Raw genomic sequence first — 19,538 nt, forward strand, 5'->3', positions numbered from 1 at the left:
TTTAGACCGTACCATAGTACTGAGACAGCTCTCATTAGAGTCACAAATGATTTGCTCTTCTCATCCGATCGTGGTTGTATCTCCCTATTAGTGTTGCTCGATCTTAGTGCTGCATGTGATACTATCGACCACAACATTCTTTTAAATAGACTAAAAAAATATGTTGGCATTAGTGGAATTGCATTAGCATGGTTTAAATCATACTTATCTGACCGTTATCAGTTTGTAGCAGTAAATGAAGAGATGTCTTATCAATCAAAAGTTCAGTATGGCGTACCACAAGGCTCAGTACTAGGACCGCTGCTGTTCACTCTGTACATGCTACCCTAGAAAGTCACGTGTCTAGTAACTGCATTTTTCCATCTTAAAAATATATCTAAATTACGTCATATGCTCTCAATGACAAATGCAGAACAATTAGTTAATGCGTTCATGACATCAAGGCTAGATTATTGTAATGCTATTATGGGTGGTTGCCCTGCACGCTTAATAAACAAACTACAGCTGGTCCAAAACGCAGCAGCTCGAGTTCTTACTAGAACCAGGAAGTATGACCATATTAGCCCAGTTCTGTCAACACTGTATTGGCTCCCTATTAAACATTGCATACATTTTAAAATATTGCTGATTACTTAGAAAGCACTAAATGGTTTAGCTCCGCAGTACTTGAGTGAGCTCTTAATGCATTATAGTCCTTCACATCTATTGCGATCTCAAAATTCCGGCCAGTTGATAATACCTAGAATATCAAAATCGACTGCTGGCGGTAGATCCTTTTCCTATTTAGCACCAAAACTTTGGAACAGTCTTCCTAACATTGTCCGGGAAGCAGACACACTCTGTCAGTTCAAATCTAGACTAAAAACACATATCTTTGGCCTAGTATACACATTATAGACTTCTATAATTCAATGTTAGGCTGCATAGTTTAGATCAGCTGGAACCTGGAACACTTCCCATAAATCCTGATGTACTTGTTACATCATAAGAAGGACGGCGTCTACGTTAATATTAGTCTCTCTGTTTATCCTGAGGTTTACTGCAGTCCGCCAAATCCAGGCTGTATCCAGATCTGATGAAGGAACTGTGCCTGGACACGACGACAACGCAGTCCTGAAGTGTCAACTAGGCTCTCCCCTGTGAAGGCCTCCTTCCCTTCCATTTACCTCTACCTCTGTACAGATAAAATGTTGTCGTTTTATCTGTGCAGAGTCACCACGTGGCTACGCGGACGCGATAAATAATTCTGTATTATACATTTTTAAGGCCAGACAAGTAGTTTGTTGAAGTTTGATTTGTAAAAAAGTACTACACGCCTACACATATATATATTAAAACGCGCATACCTATGGACTGAACACGTGATGCGCATGTGCGTGACGTCGGTGTTTGCGCAGAGATAACTGATAATCGTTTGCACCTTGGAACCTATTTCCGGTGTCGGTGTCGTGTTAGCTGAATTAATAGCTAATGATCTTCGCAATGGAAGTGAATCAATCAATCAAAACTAACTTTAGTTGGACAATAACTTTATCCTAGAGCTGCTGTAAAGCCAAATCAATCTCTGTTACTGTAGTTTCCTATTATCACTGTAAAGCTACTTTGAAACAATTCATATTGTTAAAAGCGCAATATAAATGAAGGTGACTTGACTTAACTATTTTAAGGCTGCTAGGTCTGAACTGCCTCTGCTTCTCCCTGTCTATGTGTGTCTGCCCTCTGTTATGGACAAAAGACATTTGTGCATTTTTTTGAAAATTTCTTTTGGGTATGGTTTAATATATTAAAATTATAATTTAAATAATATAGAACTATAAATACTATAAATAAAAATTAAAAAAAAATAAAAAAATAAAAAAACCAAATTACACATCTTCCTTTTGCTATAAAATATTTATGTGTAGATCACAGAGAATATCCCTCAGATTAGTTGTGGTCATTACACAATACAAGGTAATACAATGTAGAAATACAATTCTATAGCTTTTCAAACACTTCTGCTTTATCAACCAAGTCATATCAAATCCCAAAAAAAAAAAAGGAACTTATTGCAGACAGTTTGTGTAAATAAACAAGTCCTATAGTTGCAATAACAGAAGAGAAAAATGAGAAATGACTGTAATCATGAAAGCTTGAGGAAAATGTGTTGATTATTTATTGAAGGGTAAAGGACATTAGGCTGTTTGATGGCAAAAGCTAAAAAACAACAAAAAAACAGCTAATAATGTCCAGATGCCCAAAGTGATTAAAACACTTTAAGCAATTATATACTACCCCATCCATACAGATCTATCATTTATTCAATAGCAATTAGAAAAAAACTCTCAACAATCCTCTTGCAAAAAATGTGGATCAAGTACCGTAAGATGCATGAAACACTGCACACATTAGTCTCAAAGCCCAATATTAAACTGATGTCAGATTATGTTGTCAGAGTACATACTTTTGTAATCATCAATGAGTTTTGCTTACAACTAAACCTCTTGCACTCATCTCAACATTAACTATCATAAAATATTGCATTAGACAACAAGTGGGTTTACTCAGTTCTACAAAGAGGAATACCTTGTAATTACATCTTAGTGCAATTAGATAAGTCTACAAATGGAAAATATCTGAAAATCGAAATATCAAAAAACTTAAAAAAACACCCAGATGTTTATATTTCTAAACCTCTTGGTAACATGCAACTGATTTTCCTTCTCCATCTTTTGAGAAGATTCAGAAATAAAGGAAATTAGTAAATTAACACAGCACAAAAGCTGCATCGAGTATTTTAAATCTCAGGTGATACACTGATGACACTGGATATGTGAGTTTTATCATTTAAAGAGCAGGATCTGCAGGAGTCATTGACCTGTGAATTCCCAAAAACATCATGGCTTAGTTTAACTATACATAAATCACATTACTCCCTTAAAAAAACATACCTTTGTGTCCCTTTCATTAAACATGTGTCTCATTGCTGCACAAGGGCACAAACCCAGAGGTGCCATTTCAAAGCAGAACAGATCAAAAAATAGATCAGAAGTGTAGTGATATAAACTCCCTTAGTCTTCTGCTTTGATAGTTATAAAGTTTGAACATCAGGAGAAACAAAACAAGGTCACATTTACATTTGAATTACTTTGTCCTTCACATGCAACTTGTGCCACAGCCAAGGGCATCAAAATGTTAAAATAGTATGTTGTAGTTAAATTAGGTTATAATGTAGAGTGTAGCAGAAATTGTAATATACATTTAGAGATGAACCTGAGTATGGTAAAGGGTTGTAAATGTGAGATGCACGTTACTGGCTATGTTTGTGTAAAAAGTGAGTAACCTAACTGGGTAAACTTACAGAAACATTTATAGTGTATTGCACTCAGGCTACAGATCATTTGTAGTTTGGTTCTCATTGAATTTATGTAACACGACACACTCCGTCCTCTCAATAGAAAAATAAAAATCATCTCAGTATCAGTAGGCCTAAACAGACTAGAATTGATCCCACAGCTATTCGATTAAAAAGAACTTGTACATTCACAAGAAGACAACAGAGGACAATTCAAATTGATATGTGCAAAAACATTTTAGATCTCTATAAAAAATATGTGCATATGAATAGAGCTTGTTTCTCCACTAATACAATATGTTCTCTATTTAAACATTATGAGTCAATAAAGTACATAACTTGTACAATTACTATTAGTCTTTTATTCTGTATACTCTGTCTTTACAGAAAACATTAGCAATGCTCATGACAAAGAGAGGAAAGACTGACAAATATGATACAGATGATACATAACACTACACATCCTGAACTCAAATCAATGTGATTGAGCACTGGGACTAAAATAAGAACCAGAGTTCCATTTGGAAACCTGAAATTGCATATCCCATGTTCAACACCCTTCCAGATCAAACGCTGTTCCCACTAGGATCGGCTGCCATTCCTGGCTGGCTTTAATGATGAAATTACATTTGAAAAAGAAACAAAGAAAACTTTGGCTACAGAAAGAGGTCAACATCCCCTGTTCAACTAGTTGCCGCACCCTCGAGTGCGAACGGTAAAATTTGGCTGACGCCGATGTCCCTCATTGGGCTGTCCTGTTTACAGAGCTGAAGTCTGTGGATTCTTCAAATCTGCTATCAAAGGGGGGTGGCTGTGTGCTTTCACACAGAATGCCTGCCAGACTGCCCATTGGGGCGGGGTGTGGCAGGGACAGATACTCGGCACAGTGAGAGGGGTGCCGCTCTACTTTGATGAGCGGCTGGGTTGACAGCTGGTTCTCCGGCATATCCAGAGAGTCCCGCTGCAGGGCCAAGTCATAGGATGGCGTCCTCCTCCGCAGTAACATGCTGCTCTCTGACAGCTTTTTCATGGATGCAAGAGAGGCAGGGGCCTCCGTTTCAAATGGAGGCTCGATGGAGATACAGGGAGGGCTAATCTTTTTCTTCCGGGGAATGTGCAACGACTGTCCGCGCATCGGAACATGCCTCTTTTCGCTGAGTTCTTGACCAAACAGCCCATCATCTCCTGAAGAGCAAATCTCAATTGAGTGCCTGCGATGGTCATCAGCACCGTAGGGTTTTGCCAGAAAACCCTCAGTGTCCACACCGAAGCACTTCTTCGGGTCTTTGACGCTTAACTCGCCTAAGTTGGCAGCACTGCTGCAGTTCTTCACGAGAATGGGAAGCAGCGTCCCTGAGGTGGCGTAAGGAGACAGGGAGTGACTCCGTGCTTCTGCCTGGACCCCTGCCCACAGCCGTGTTGTACTGTTGATGTGGCGGACCTCCTCGTCGGTCGGATCAGCGGAGTGAAACATGGAGCCACTGGGGCTGGTGCTTCTGCTGCTGCTGGCCAGGCTGGGAGGTCGAGAAGGGAGATTGTGCTGGCTATGCGGCTGCTGGAAGGTGCGGACACTGGGTGTATGTCCACGTGGGGGCAACAAGGGTGACTCCTGAGGAATGCTAGGGCCAGGGATCCGAGGAAAATGCAGCTTGAAGCTGCCTGTGGTTATCCCTGCCTGTCTTTCAAGATTGTCTTTGGAGTCAAAACTTTGCACGTCTATGGAGTCATTTTTAATTGCTTCCTGAAAGAATAAACATAGGACATCGTGAACATGTGGCCTGCAATCAGAGCACAACAGTGAAGAACTTGATATCGATAGGACATTTGAGAGTATACCTGTCTGCATAAAGTCCTGCCAATACTGTGGGTTGGAGAGGAAAGGGGAGGGGGAATCTTGGGGAGGCAGCTGAATTGGGAATGGGGAGAAACACCAGGGACCTGAAGCAGGGAACGGCTTTCGCATGGCTGGGAGTGGACTGAGGTGATGGAGCCTATATGGGAAAGGTTAATGAATACTTTCCTTAAGTTTTTGTTCTTTTGAAGTCAATAATTATCAATGCATAAATTCATGTATTCTGGGTCTTTATACCTAATGCAAGGTACCCTTGACTGGTCTCCACTTCTTCTAGTGGATATGGAGCACTGGCTGGCCTCACATGGCGAAACATGTAGCTGTCATTGGGCAAAGAGTGCATCCTTGACACTGACATTTTCCGTGGAGATAGCAAATTCTCCTGTGATTTTTGTATCCCCTCCTCCTGTGGAAGAGAAATGTATTCCACTGCTTTTCCCCCTCACACATAAACTCACAAACACATAGAGCCAAGCTTGCCAGGTTCATTCACCAGCTCACTGCAGTTGACAAAGCAAATTTACTCTTTGCCAGAGCAGCCCATGAGGGGTAACAAATGTTTCTGGCCTCCTTGTAGAGCCTCACTTCTCACTGTCCACATCGCCTCAGCATATTTTCTTTGTAATGTGACAACTCAGCACCCAATAAAACACAAATGCAATCCTGTTGCCTGAAGCCAACTCAGGCTGCTCCTTATAAAGTTAATGGTGCACAGTAAGTGCAAAACTAAACTAAAGAAACTAAAACAAATGGGACAATGTTTTGTATACTATATGACCAGTTCATTATACAAGGGGTTTTCAAACTTTTTGATGCCACAATATGATGATCCCCTGGTAAGAAACCTAAAATATAAAAGGCATCTATATATACAGTAAATTTGTATTAAGAAAAATATTAAGTGTGATTTTATAAAGACAACATGTTTTCATAGTGTCACCGTACCAAAGCAAATTATTACAATATTATCTCAATTAACAAAATATTTAATTTGTATTAAGATATCTTTGGTGTAGGTTTTGGGAGTAGATTTGTGTTGTGTAAAAGGGTCATGTGTTAATTTGAATGTCTGTATAGCATATTTTTTTGTATGTTTTAAGATTATTTATTTTCATGATTGCTTTATGGAAAATGTGGAAAATTGATGTAACAAAGATTGAAGTGAGATTATGTTCAAAGGGTTTGGTCTGTTCAGTTAAAAGGACTGGATTTTTGCTGCCGAGTTGGGTCTGGTGAGAGATCCCTGAAAAATTGATTAGAAAGTAGTGATGTGTAGTGATTTGTAGTTCATATTTTTTTATGGCCAATTCTGATTGCCGTTTTTTTCTTTGTTAAAGCAATTTCATTTGTTGTTTATTTGCTCTAAACAAAAAATATATTTAGCCATTTTAATTTAGAGGCAACCACTGCATTTGAATCACGAGCCAAACAAAGATGCTACACACATGGAGTATAAGCAGTTGTTTTTCATTTAAATTAGATTGTATAATTTGCGCTTATGGAACAGGAGTGGTTTCTTTGGTTATCGCTACGCTTATAAACGCTACCTTTTACAGAGGTAAGAAGAAAAGAGGTAACACTTTACAATAACAGGGCATGAATAATCATGTACTAATACCTGAATTAATAGTTACTTGAACATGAACTCATGATTAGTGAAGATATGAACTAAAGTATTCTAAATTTGAATTAAACTTATAATTTAATACTGCCATCATTTAAACTGTAATATCACAATCTGCCATCTGCCGCTTTGTGACAAATAATTGGAATGGCACATGATTATTTATCCATTAATTACACAGATCCGTCTAATCAAACGTGGAAAATAGACTACTAACTACCACTAATACATTTAATTTGATCTAAAGCGTTTTCTGAATTTTACAGTTCATTTAGGCCTATGTTTAGTAATAGCTACTTTTCGTCCTGAAACTACAGTATGTAGGGTTTGTTTCTGGTGGGACACTCATTAGTGGCGCACTAGGTGCTTGCTCAGCACGTTAGTTGTGTTTTTTTAGAAATCAGGGCTTTTTTTGGGAACCGATTCCTCAGGAACCTTTGTAAGTCACAGTAGGTTCAGTTTGATGGGAAAGAAAATCACAAAACAGATTAGGACCTTTTAAGATAAATTATTAGTGTATTTAGTATGTTCTATTGATAAGGAGGATCAGTGAAATTAATGACAAACTAATCCTGTGCCTTTCAGTAATGTTTATGATGAAGCTGCTGATGTCAATAGTTTAAATTATGACTAATAAATTGTTTAAATGTATTTCAAAGTCAAAATATTTCTTATTCATTCTTATGGAGCCTGACTGATTTAGTTTACCCCTAAATGTTAATTAATGCATTAACTATCAAATGTACTCAAATGTTTAAGGCTGCTGTTATTCATGAATGAATCATTATGACTCCTGTCGTATAGTTAAGGATTGCTCTTCATTGGTTCATGATTAGTTCATATATTCACTAATCATGAGTTCATGTTGAAGTAACTATTAATTCAGGTATTAGTACATGATTATTCATGCTCTGTTATTGTAAAGTGTTACCAGAAAAGAAAATCCCATCAAAACTTTTCTGAAGACAGTTAGTTCTCTTTAGAGATACATTCAAATAACCCCCCACCCCCAATTTAATATTTATATTTTTCTTCCTATATATCTAGAATCGCGAACAGTGAGCTTGCTGTGTCTGGTATAGAACACCAAAGAATCAGCAAAATATTTGATTACATACCATAAAAAACTTGGTATGTAAAATTGAATAACTTGATAAATGTGTTAAAATAATTGTGTGAAACATGTTTTATTGACTTAGGTTAATGTGTTAACTTTGACAGCCCTAAAAATACATTTAGTACTATATTGATTTTCCTGAAATGTTTCACATACCCCCTAGCACTGTCTTGCAGCCCCCTGAGGTTTCCCAGATACCAGTTTGAAAACCCCTCGTTATACTATTATCATAAATACATAGCTTGACAATGTTTATTCATAACTTCATTTGGGCAAACCGGGGCATGTATACCTGTTTGGGTGTATTTGGATGTGCCTTGTCTTCAGGCCCTGAAGAACTCCCCGCTGAGACGTTGCTGAGACGCCGAGCCATTTCCATCTCCATCTCCATCTCAATCTCAGCGTCCATTTCTGCTTCTTCTTTAGCCTCCTTATTGCTCTCCTCCAGGTGTTTCATTAATACGGCCACCACCACGTTCACCAGCACAAACTGAGCAATCAGTACAAAGGTGACGAAGTAGATGGGGGAGACCAGAGGCAGATAGCAGTACTCATCTTTAGGGCACTCTCGCAGAGTGTCCTGCACATATGCAACATGTTAATGATTAAACCTGCACCTGTGAAACCCTCTCAATACAGTTACAGAAGAACAATGAAAAACTCCTCTGCATTGTAGTACCTTCATTATGCCATTCCAGTTGTCCCCCGTCGATACTCTGAATAACGTTAAAAAGGCCATTCCAAAGTTCTCAAACGTAGCATGGCGACTTAATCCTTCACATGGGTCATCCTCAGTGCATTCTAGATTAAATATTGGTAGACAATAGTTTACCAAGAGTCGAATACTTTAAACATCTTATACACAAAAAGCATAGCTAGACTCCCAGATTATCACTGAATGTGTTGCTAAAAGAAAAGATAACATGGCAGGGTCCTCTGAATTTATCATTAAAGAAGCAAATGAGCCGTTACTCCCAGACACGTCTGACACAATAATTATCATTGATTTTAAAGTTGAAGGCTAATGAAAGTAATTAGAGTGCTTGCCCTTTAAGAGAAAGCATAATCTTGTCATTTGTGTTCCAGAGGCCTCTTGCAGGGATTTAAGTAGCATAGAAAAGGGATATAACTAAGTAGCATAGAAATGTCGCTTTGAGCCTAGAGGCTATCTCACAAAAATGCTACCTGTGCAGGAGCAAGCTCCAAAGTTCAACAGCGCTAATTTAGCTTCTTCTTCCATTATAACCAGGGGTTAAATTGGGCCGGGGCTGAGCCCCGGCACATAGGCTTACGCTGGTAACTCATCAGTGGACTTTCCTCTTTCCACATTTTCAACAATATAGGCTATATATTTATTTTTATTTACTTACTAATTCAACAATAAAACAAATCCCAAACTCGAGCACAAAAAATATGATGCACACAAATCAGCCTGTTGCGAGGAGAAATAACAAAATTGTGAGTCCTGACAGGACACATGCAGAACTGGCCACAAGCGCGAGTTTTGTTCTGCCAGTGCGTGCAAATCTGAACATGCGCGCGTCGGCTTGCTACGATAGTCGGTGTTAACGGTGTTCAGAAGCAACACCGGTTACATCACTTGCCCACCGTGGCACCGCCCCCCATTTTTTCAAATAAAATAATTTAGTTCAGTTAGAGAACAGACGCTACAATTAAAAACTGAATGGGGTCTGCTTAATAAATCATGAGCTGAACGAGAGTCGCAGCACAGCTCAGCAGCAGGAGTCAGATTTCATTTATCACGAGAGTGAGGAGCTGACTAACAAGATGATGGCGGAATATTTGGTGTCAAAGTGAAATGTAAAAGTGCCTATATAAGTGAATTTGGCCGCACGTGTCAACGGGCGCGAAGCGAGCAGAACAGAACAGAGCAAGCGTTTTCAGTTCATTCCTATGGAAAAACGCTTGCTCTGCTTCGCACCATTATGAATGCACATGCGGACGTGCGCATTTTACTTTCGCCTTCAAATTAGCAATGTAAAAATTTAAATACCTGTGAGACCGGTATTACTGGTGTTGCCACACGTCTTAATAGCTGTACGATTCTTTGTGCATTGGAGCAGGGGATTTCCATAAAGCAAACATCCTCAGTTTCATAAATTTATGATGCTCGGGAGGCTAACTGCAAATTATAAATGTCAGCCATTTAAAATAAAAGATGAAGATTGTGATATTAACGTTGTACACTAGGATCTAAGAATACACAGGATCTTTAAAATCTTAATGTTTTTCTTATCAGTTTCCATCCCTTTTAATGGAAATGCATTGCTTTAGCTCATTTGTATAACTATGGTGTACTGACAATATAGTTTTATATAATTAGTGTAGAAATATGTGAAAGGCTTATAAATCATTAAATGTTTATTTAACTTTTATTGACCCCAAATATTTTTTTCAAATTGCCAGACATGATTAAATATATTGCTGTCCATTTCATGAGTTAACACTTACATACAATTAGAGGGAGTAAAGTTTAATGCGTATTTGGCGTGCTATCCAGGGGGAGGGTTTGAGGTGAGACTGCTGAATATATATACACCTCTTATCGTTGATTGCTGAGTGCTCTCCACTCGTGTTAATTATCTGAACGTGCTCCTCTCGAACTTTGTTAATAAAACATAATTTAAATTAAGATACAATTGTATTTGTCTTTTGAAGATTTCTATTAAAACACTTATAGTGTTGCGGTATAAATTAAAAAAGAAACATACAGACAGCACATTCTCATATAACCTGACACCAGCTTATAAGCACACGCAGCACTATAATTATTCAATTTATGTATTTTTTCTAACATGCTGTCTTAAATAATATGGCAGTTTGTTCTGTGTAGTATTTCTGCATTCCAGTATTATAATTTCTTTATTTATTACAGTGTTTACTTGGTCATGGGCCATTGACACCACAGAGCCCCCCACATAACAAATCCCAATTTAACCCCTGATTATGACAGTACTGTATAGTCCAAGGAGAGTTCTAAAACTGTGAGAGAAGCATTCCCATGGGGACCAAACTGAAGCAATTCTGGCCTAAAAATAAGAGTGTCAGCTAAGGTAGAGCAAAGCCGCTAAAACTGTGAAATGGAGAGCTCAGTATGAAGAGTGAGCAGGATTGCAGGACTGACCTAGTTTCCCAAAAAGCTCCACGCCAAGTGCCGCATAAATGAAGAAGAGGAGCATAAACAGCAAGCCCAGATTTCCCACCTAAAGAGAGGAAGCACAATATCACTGTATGTTATTAAACAATCAATCATGGGGAGTACAGTAGCATTGTGTTATACTGTAGATACTTTATCTCCAACTTTTACTCTATCCTCCCACATGACTTACATATCCACACAAAGACAAACAAATGCAATTGTGCAGTACATCTACATCTCTCTAAAGCAAAATCACACATACACACAACAGCATACTGTATACACTGTAAAAATATTTTGTCTCTACTATAAACTGTATGTGTAAACAAAAACACACACAACATTAGGTACCTGTGGTAAAGCTTGCATTACTGTGTCCAGCAGGGCTCTCATACCTGTAGCCATCTTCAAAAGCTTCAGTACTGTTGGGCAAAAGCACAGAGAAACAGATATCCAAAAACACATCCACTTGTAAAAGACCATACAAATACATTTTGTATGGTCTGGGAGAAAAACAAGAAGCTAAAAAACTGCAGTACCTCTAGCTATTCTCAGCACCCTCATAATGCGGATGATGGTGGGGTTGATTGGCAGCGCTGCATTCATCTTGATCTCCTCCAGTGTGATGCCCATGATAGAGAGCAGGACTATGGCAAGATCAAGCTGGTTCCATCTGCCAGCACATTAAAACATCATACAGTTAAAATATTACTTCCAGCAACGAGTGTCATTTAGCTAATCGGTGTCTGAACATTAAGCAAGCTGAGCAAACAAACCGTACACAGATTTATAAGCATATTGCAAATACAACAACATACGGTTGATTGCAGCTGTACATGTGCTAATGTGGGATTAATGATAAACAACAGGGATCATGACTCCTTTTAATTTAGCATGTTTCATTTAACTGAAACAAATGATTCATCCCATTCCCTATGCATGACATCAGACGCAACATATTAAAACAGGACTTCACGCTGTCACGCTTAATCACAAAGGTGTTTTACAAATGTGTTAGAGAGGTTAGTGAAGTTGTCTTGTGATAATACTGTATACATAATTCATTTTAATTTAAATACTTGATTAGATGTGGTAATTACAGTTCCCTTTCGTTCGGGAACTCCTACGTCTCGTCGGAGGACTTTCCAACGAATTGGGATCACGCTAGGGAGACCAACTGTCTTCGAGTGAAATAAAACGAGCCAATGGACATTGGCATGCAAGATTTGCATTCCGCGGCCCGCCTACCAGCGCGGGTATAAAGCGGAAGCAAGCACATACATAAACGCTTTCTACGTCGGAGCCGACCGGTTGTGTCCTCTGAGTGTATGAGCGTTTTGGATTGTGTTTCCGTGAAGCTCAACGAGTCTGCTGTTTCAAGAAGTCTCTTTGTGTTGGTGTTACGGCACGGCAGTGATCTTCGCGATCTCCTGGATCCCATCTGTCACTTCAGGCGAGCTGCTTTTTTCAAAGAGCTGTTGTCACAGCTGGAATTCGATTGAGTGCACACGTGTTGCCGCGTTTGATCCCTGCGTGCTTCGGCACAGTAAAAGAGTATTTTCTCTGAAAGAGCAACACGAGTGAAGATTGCGTCCTTTTAAGGATGATGTTTCACCCGTGTGTTTCTGGGTGCGGTCAATATCTGCCTCCGGGTGATGGTCACGATCGCTGTCTCGCGTGTTTGGGTCTCGCGCACGCTGAGACAGCATTAGTGGATGAGTCATGTTCTCATTGCGGGAACATGACCATCGCGACATTGAGACTGAGATCCCTCTGACGAGGGGGAGTCCCTTTGGCGATTCCCCGATCTAGTTCTTCTTCTGGTTCACTTCAGAAGAAGTCTACTTCGGCTAATCCCATGGGTGGTCTGAGGTTTACTGTGAGGAATAACCCGCCGGGTGAAAGACCCCCACGGGCCCCTCAATCCTCCGTGTCGCAGCCATCGGAGTCTTCGATTGAGACAGCTGGGTCATCTCGTGTGACTCCAGCTGTTTCTTTTGGAGCTCCAACGGAGGACCAGATGTCGATCGCAGCATAGGAGGGAGAGCAGTCATCTTCTGGGGATGACGATTCGGCTGCGCTGCCCCCTTCGGGTGTGGTAGCGTTGCCCGAGTCGGACCCGGAAATGGCTGCTATGCTTGCCCGGGCGGCCGCGAGTGTCGGGCTCGCGTGGAATCCTCCACCGTGTCCCGAACCCTCGCGGCTCGACGATTGGTATCTTGGCGCGGGCCGTGCTGGTTCTCAGCGCGCCGCTCCAGTGCCTTTCTTTCCGGAGGTGCATGAGGAGGTGACGAGGACGTGGAAGGTCCCTCTGGCGGCCCGACACAGGCTGACTCCCTCCTCCTCCCTCACCACTCTTGATGGCGGAGCAGTGAAGGGATACGAGGGCAACCCCCCAGTGGAACGGTCTGTGGCGATGCATCTGTGTCCCAAGACCGTGTCCACCTGGCGGGGTAACCCCACGCTCCCCTCCCGTGCCTGTAGGTTCTCTTCCGGTCTGACCGGAAAGGCTTCTAGTCCAGGTGTCCAGGCATGCTGTGGTCTTCACAGATGCCTTTGCCAACGGCTGGGGGGCCACGTACAACGGGCATGCAGTTTCAGGTCTGTGGACGGGGCCCCAACTGCATTGGCACATCAACTGCCTAGAGTTGCAAGCAGTACGCCTAGCTTTGTGTCGCCCCAAGGGGTTTCTCAGGCACAAGCACGTACTGGTCCCTACTGACAGCACTGCGACCGTTGCGTACATCAATCATCAAGGTGGTCTACGCTCCCGTCGTATGTCGCGACTCGCTCGCCATCTCCTCCTTTGGAGTCAGAAGCATCTGAGGTCGCTTCGAGCCATTCATATCCCTGGTGTGCTCAATCGTGCAGCCGACGAGCTTTCACGACAGCCGCCACTTCCGGGAGAATGGCGACTCCATCCACAGGTGATCCAGCTAATCTTCGGAGCCGCTCAGATAGATCTGTTTGCCTCTCTGGACACGACCCATTGCCAGTTGTTTTATTCCGTGACCGAAGGAACACTCGGCACGGATGCACTGGTGAAGAGCTGGCCACAGGGTCTTCGCAAATATGCGTTTCCCCCAGTGAGCCTTCTCGCACAGACTCTGTGCAAAGTCAGGGAGGACGAGGAACAGGTCCTGCTAGTTGCGCCGTATAGGCCCAACCGGACTTGGTTTGCAGAACTCATGCTCCTCGCGACAGCCCCTCCTTGGCCCATTCCTCTGAGGAAAGACTTTCTCTCTCAGAGACGGGGCACTCTATGGCACCCGCGTCCAGACCTCTGGAAACTTCATGTCTGGTCCCTGGATGGGGTGCGGAGGTTCTAGGTGGCCTACCACAGGCTGTGGTAGACACCATCACTTCCGCTAGAGCCCCCTCTACGAGGCGCCTCTATGCGTTGAAGTGGAACCTATTCGTCGATTGGTGCTCTTCCCGTCGGGAAGACCCCCGAACTTGCCCGATCAGTGTCGTGCTTTTCTTCCTGCAAGATGGGTTGGAGCGAAGGCTGTCTCCCTCCACCCTCAAAGTGTATGTTGCCGCAATAGCCGCACATCACGATGCAGTAGAAGGTAAGTCCTTGGGAAAGCATGACCTGGTCCTCAGGTTCCTCAGGGGTGCTAGGAGATTGAATCCTCCTCGTAATCAGCACCCCGTACCCTCTTGGGATCTGACTTTAGTGCTCAGAGCACTCCAGATTTCACCTGCATGCAGTCGATTTAAATATTCTGTCAATGAAGACAGCTCTCCTGCTCGCTTTGGCATTCATCAAGAGGGTAGGGGACCTGCAGGCATTTTCGGTCGACGAGTCGTGAAGCACGTGTGCAATCAGTCATGATGGTGTGATGGAACGTCATAGGCGGGTGACGTCACAGACCAGGAAACTATAAAGCATACCCAGAATGAAACTGCACTACCTTCTGATAGGCTGAAGCAAGTCAATAAAACCTGACAAAAGTGTGCGGAGAGTACCAGCCTGCTGCATCAGACCCTCAGAGGGTCGCTGGGAACCCTTGCGCCCCAAAACACCTGAGGTGGCGGGGTTGGCAGAACGGCCCCCTAAGGGCACCGAAGAGAGATGCCACCACATAAATAGGTGTAATTTGCTTCTACCCAGAGGGGACTGCCCTCAGAAGCCTGACAGCCTCTGCGTCAGGACTTCTTTGTCGATGCCTTCCGAGACCCCCGTTTGTGAAGGAGCCAGAGTGGCGACGCTCTGCTTTTGCTGCACTGTACTGTGAGGAGCTTGTAGATGGCCCATAGACCATCGAGGAATAAATCTTTGGAACGCTGCCACTTGTTTCTTTGCCTCCTGAAACCTCTTGACGACCAAGGTGACAGAGTCTCCGAAGAAGGCGAGAGCGGAGCGTCCAACGCTTTACAAACCAGCGTCGATGTCGCTTTAAGAGGCATTTAGATGTTTGGGGCTGAAGAAGCAATAAAAAAATGGTTTCTTGGGGAAAAATGGCAATCCCAGATGAGGAGATTGTGATCTAGATGGTAGGTATCGTTCATCTGGCAAACTTTTCTTTTGTACTTGTTTCTCGGCTGGCCACTCAATATTTAATTTAGCAACATCACGAGTCACAAACCTTCATAAGCTCCTCGTATGCAGGGGTATGAGGTGGTGAATCCTCAATATCCCGTGCATCAAAACTAAAAACATCCTCAGAACTGGATAGTTGCAGCACTGGTGCCTCACCCCAAGGAAAATTTTATTTAAGGTGCTTTCACACTAGTACTTTTGGTGCACACCCGGGTTCGATTGATGTCAGAGTTCGATTTGTTTGGATGATGTGAATACTGTTTTCATACCTGAGTCAGCATAAAAAGGGTGTCTGAGGTACGGTTCATGTGAACTCAGGCACGGTTCTTATAAATGCAATCGTACTAAATCACGGAAGTGAACCGGTATTAATGATGTACGATTCGATAAAACTGATTCGACTGACGCACATAAAATTTAAAAAATCATCAGTTACTCACCTTCATGTCATTCCAAACCCGTAAGACTTTCGTTCATCTTCAGAACACAAAGGAAGATATTTGAAATTAAATCTGAGATATTTCTCTCCCTCCACTGACAGCTACGCAACTACCACTTTGATGCTTCAAAAAGTTCATAAAGAAATCGTAAAACTAATCTATATGAATTGAGCGGTTTAGTCCAATTTTTCTGAAGAGACTCGATTGCTTTATAAGATGAACAGATTGAATTTAGGCTTTTATTCACATAAATATTGATCAGTAAACATAAACAGAAGTTCAACTGTGCTTGTTTGACGTGCAAGAACAAACCTCATTGGTTCTTTACGTGCTGCATAAAGGCCTGTTCACACTAAAAATGATAACTATAAAGATAACTATAATGATAACTAGCCTACATTAGGATCCATATTAGTGGACGATATTGATCTGTTTATTCTAAGCACGTGCTGCAGTTTTGTCGTCTATCGCTTTAAATGCTTGAGCTCTTTAAGGCAGGATGGATTTTGATTGGCTGTCAATGTTTTTATTGTTTATCAGCTGGAAAGTGAGCATTTCTCTGTGCCGTTATTGTTATAGTTCTGGTGTGGATTCTGCTATTCTTTTATATTTAGAATGATTTTTAGACCTCTATATTATTATCGTTATCTTTATAGTTATAATTTTTGGTGTGTACGGGCCTTAACACACGAGAATGAACCTCATTGGTTCTCGCATGTCCAGCAAACATCCTTAAGCTTCCGTTTACCCTAATGTGTGTATTGATGAATGCTTATATGTGAATAAAAGCCTATATTCATCATATAAAGTGATTGTGTCTCTTCAGAAAATTTTGACTAAACCGTTAAATTCAAATGGATTTATTTTACAATCTTTTTATAAACTTTTTGAATTGACAAAGAGGTAGTTGCATAGACTGTCATAGAGGGACAGAAATCTCTCAGATTTCATTAAAAATATCTTCATTTGTGTTTCAAAGATGAACGAAAGTCTTATGGGTTTGGAAAGACATGAGGGTGAGTAAATTATGATAGAATCTTCATTTTTGTATGAACTAACCCTTTAAGTACACATATTTTGGAAGGACATTGGTGTCAATTATCTTTTCTGTCTGATCTGAGTACCAGCCAGTCATGCATTGATCTCATGTCTTTGTTGGCTTGATTAATTAAATTATAATTAGTGCACACCATCTCTGAATGAAGAAAAAAAATATCAACAAAGCTGATGGAGTCTTTAATTAACTTAATTGGGTTAAGCACTTGCAAATTACAGCATGACTACAGTTATCCAAAAACACAAGTTGATCCACTGCACAAGGAAAGTCTGTGATAAGGGGATGGGGACTGACAAGACTCCCCTTAGACCTCCTTAAAATGACTTTAGTATCAGGATTAGAATTAGAATAAGATGGCTTAGTTAAAAATAAACTGGTAATGAGAATGTAATGTATATGGTCAGTATAATACCTTAAAGGGTTAGTTCACCCAAAAATGACCCTGTGAGACTTTCGTTCATCTTCGGAACACAAATTAAGATATTTTTGATTAAATCTGAGAGCTGGCTCACTCCTTCATAGGCCTCTAGGTAATTGTATTCTGCAGTGACTACAGTGGCTCAACCTTAAGTTTATCAAGCGACGAGAATACTTTTTGTGCGCAATCCCCCCCCCCCCCCTCCCACAAAAAACGACTTTATTCAACCATCTCTTCTCTTCCATGTCATTCTCCTAAGCTGATGACGTAGTGTAAACAGAGCAGCGCTTCTGGGTTGTACGTCAGAATGTAGGCTCACTATTGGCCGACGCTGGTCATGTGTGTGATGCGTGTGATATTGGCCAATAGTGAGCCTACGTTCTGAAGAAAACGTAGGCTCATGATTTTCTCGTGAAGAAAATGAATAGTTGAATAACGTCGTTATTTTGTGGGGGTTTTTGCGCACAAAAAGTATTCCCGTCGCTCGATAAACTTAAGGTTGAGCCACTGTAGTCACTTGGACTATTTTAACGAATTTCTGGGCCGGCAGATGAAATTATCTAGCAGCCTATGAAGCAGTGAGCCAGCTCTCAGATTTCATCAAAAATATCTTAATTTGTGTTCCGAAGATGAACGAAAGTCTTACGGGGTTGGAACAACATGAGGGTGAGTAATTACTGACAGAATTTCCATTTTTGGGTGAACTAACCCTTTAATACCATCTAAAGTGCACCCTAATAAGCATTTGTGAATACTGATTTTACTTCCAGACATTTCTTCAGTACAATACAGATTTGCATACATGCATCCATTGTTAAACTTATTTACAGGGTATTCACATTATATGCTGTTCACATTAGAGCCATATAGGTAACAATACCTGTCTTTGAAGAATCTCCGAACACCAAATGCCACGAGTTTGAGCAAAGCCTCAATTACGAAGATGACGGTAAAGACATAGTTACAGTATTTCAATGCCTCTTCAAGGTACTGTGGGAGATAGGAGCAATGATTTCACCAGTTTTAATGTAGTACAATTTATAGTAAAGTAGCATATTGACACTTAAACCACATTTAATAATGCACAAATGCCTTTGCATTTATATAAATTGCATACATTCTATAAAAATAATACACCAGGTGTCATTTATTTTAATGAAGAGCACAAACACTTTCCAAGCAGAACATTTCACAAAAATAAGTTTGTTACTTCAGCTTTAAAATGATGAAATACAACTTTATGCAATGGTAGATCACTAGATGAAACAAATCAAGATGTGTTTAGTGTTCACAAACTCACCCGAGGCTGATTGAAATGCTCAACAGACATAGTGACCACATTGATGCCGATGATGCAGGTGATAAAGAGGTCCAGGTAGTGGCTGGTACACAGTGTGTGGATGTAGAGCCGGGGTGGAGAGTAATCTGCATAGTACGGTGTTTGCTTGGCCTCTGTTGATAGTCATACAGACAGACAGACAGACAGCACAGAAGAGTCAGTGCAGGGTAAATACAGATAAACCAATTCACTGAGGCAGAGGCAAAAGGCACTGGTTGTGAGGGGACAACCGCTGCAGAGAGGACCAGTACTTTATCTTTTCATCTCTGTGCTATTATTGCGATGCTATCCGTTTACAGTCCTCTCATGCAGCACTTGTGCCTTCATGGATTTAAAGCATGCTGCTTTGGTGAACATGCCGTTGTAAACATGGCAGGGTGTGGGAGAACATGTGAAAGGACTTCTGCGAGTAGCACCGGTGACGGGGACATATTGAGTGTTTACCAAGGAGAGCTTAGAGGTGACTGTTTATCGATTAGCCTAGTGTGACAGCAACCATAAAATTGATTTGAGTTTGAATCCATCTTTCTGAGTCTGCCATAAAAGCATGTTTACAGGTAAATAGTACCATATGCCAAGAGAGAAGCCTTTTGAGCTACTGAATATCTGATTGAGTTAAACATGCAGGTAGAGCATAACCATTACATGGAA

The 19,538-nt window shown here is 41.2% G+C and overlaps 1 protein-coding gene across 1 annotated transcript in view; it reads right to left on the reverse strand.

The window, feature by feature from the left end:
• Window positions 1-3,307: 3,307 nt before the first annotated feature.
• The window catches only part of cacna1ha (calcium channel, voltage-dependent, T type, alpha 1H subunit a), a 112,872-nt gene continuing 96,641 nt past the window's right edge, over window positions 3,308-19,538 (reverse strand). The window contains exons 26-35 of the mRNA XM_079872084.1: window positions 18,849-19,000; window positions 18,429-18,538; window positions 11,627-11,760; window positions 11,439-11,509; window positions 11,073-11,151; window positions 8,607-8,728; window positions 8,220-8,507; window positions 5,424-5,592; window positions 5,171-5,325; window positions 3,308-5,075 (exon numbers count right to left, since the gene is read on the reverse strand). Of these exons, the coding sequence (XP_079728210.1) occupies window positions 4,077-5,075; window positions 5,171-5,325; window positions 5,424-5,592; window positions 8,220-8,507; window positions 8,607-8,728; window positions 11,073-11,151; window positions 11,439-11,509; window positions 11,627-11,760; window positions 18,429-18,538; window positions 18,849-19,000 (2,279 nt within the window). The 3' untranslated portion in view covers window positions 3,308-4,076. The remainder of the gene's footprint in view (window positions 5,076-5,170; window positions 5,326-5,423; window positions 5,593-8,219; window positions 8,508-8,606; window positions 8,729-11,072; window positions 11,152-11,438; window positions 11,510-11,626; window positions 11,761-18,428; window positions 18,539-18,848; window positions 19,001-19,538) is intronic.

This window comes from Squalius cephalus (assembly GCF_949319135.1).
Source record: "Squalius cephalus genome assembly, chromosome: 1".
Taxonomy (NCBI): domain Eukaryota; kingdom Metazoa; phylum Chordata; class Actinopteri; order Cypriniformes; family Leuciscidae; genus Squalius; species Squalius cephalus.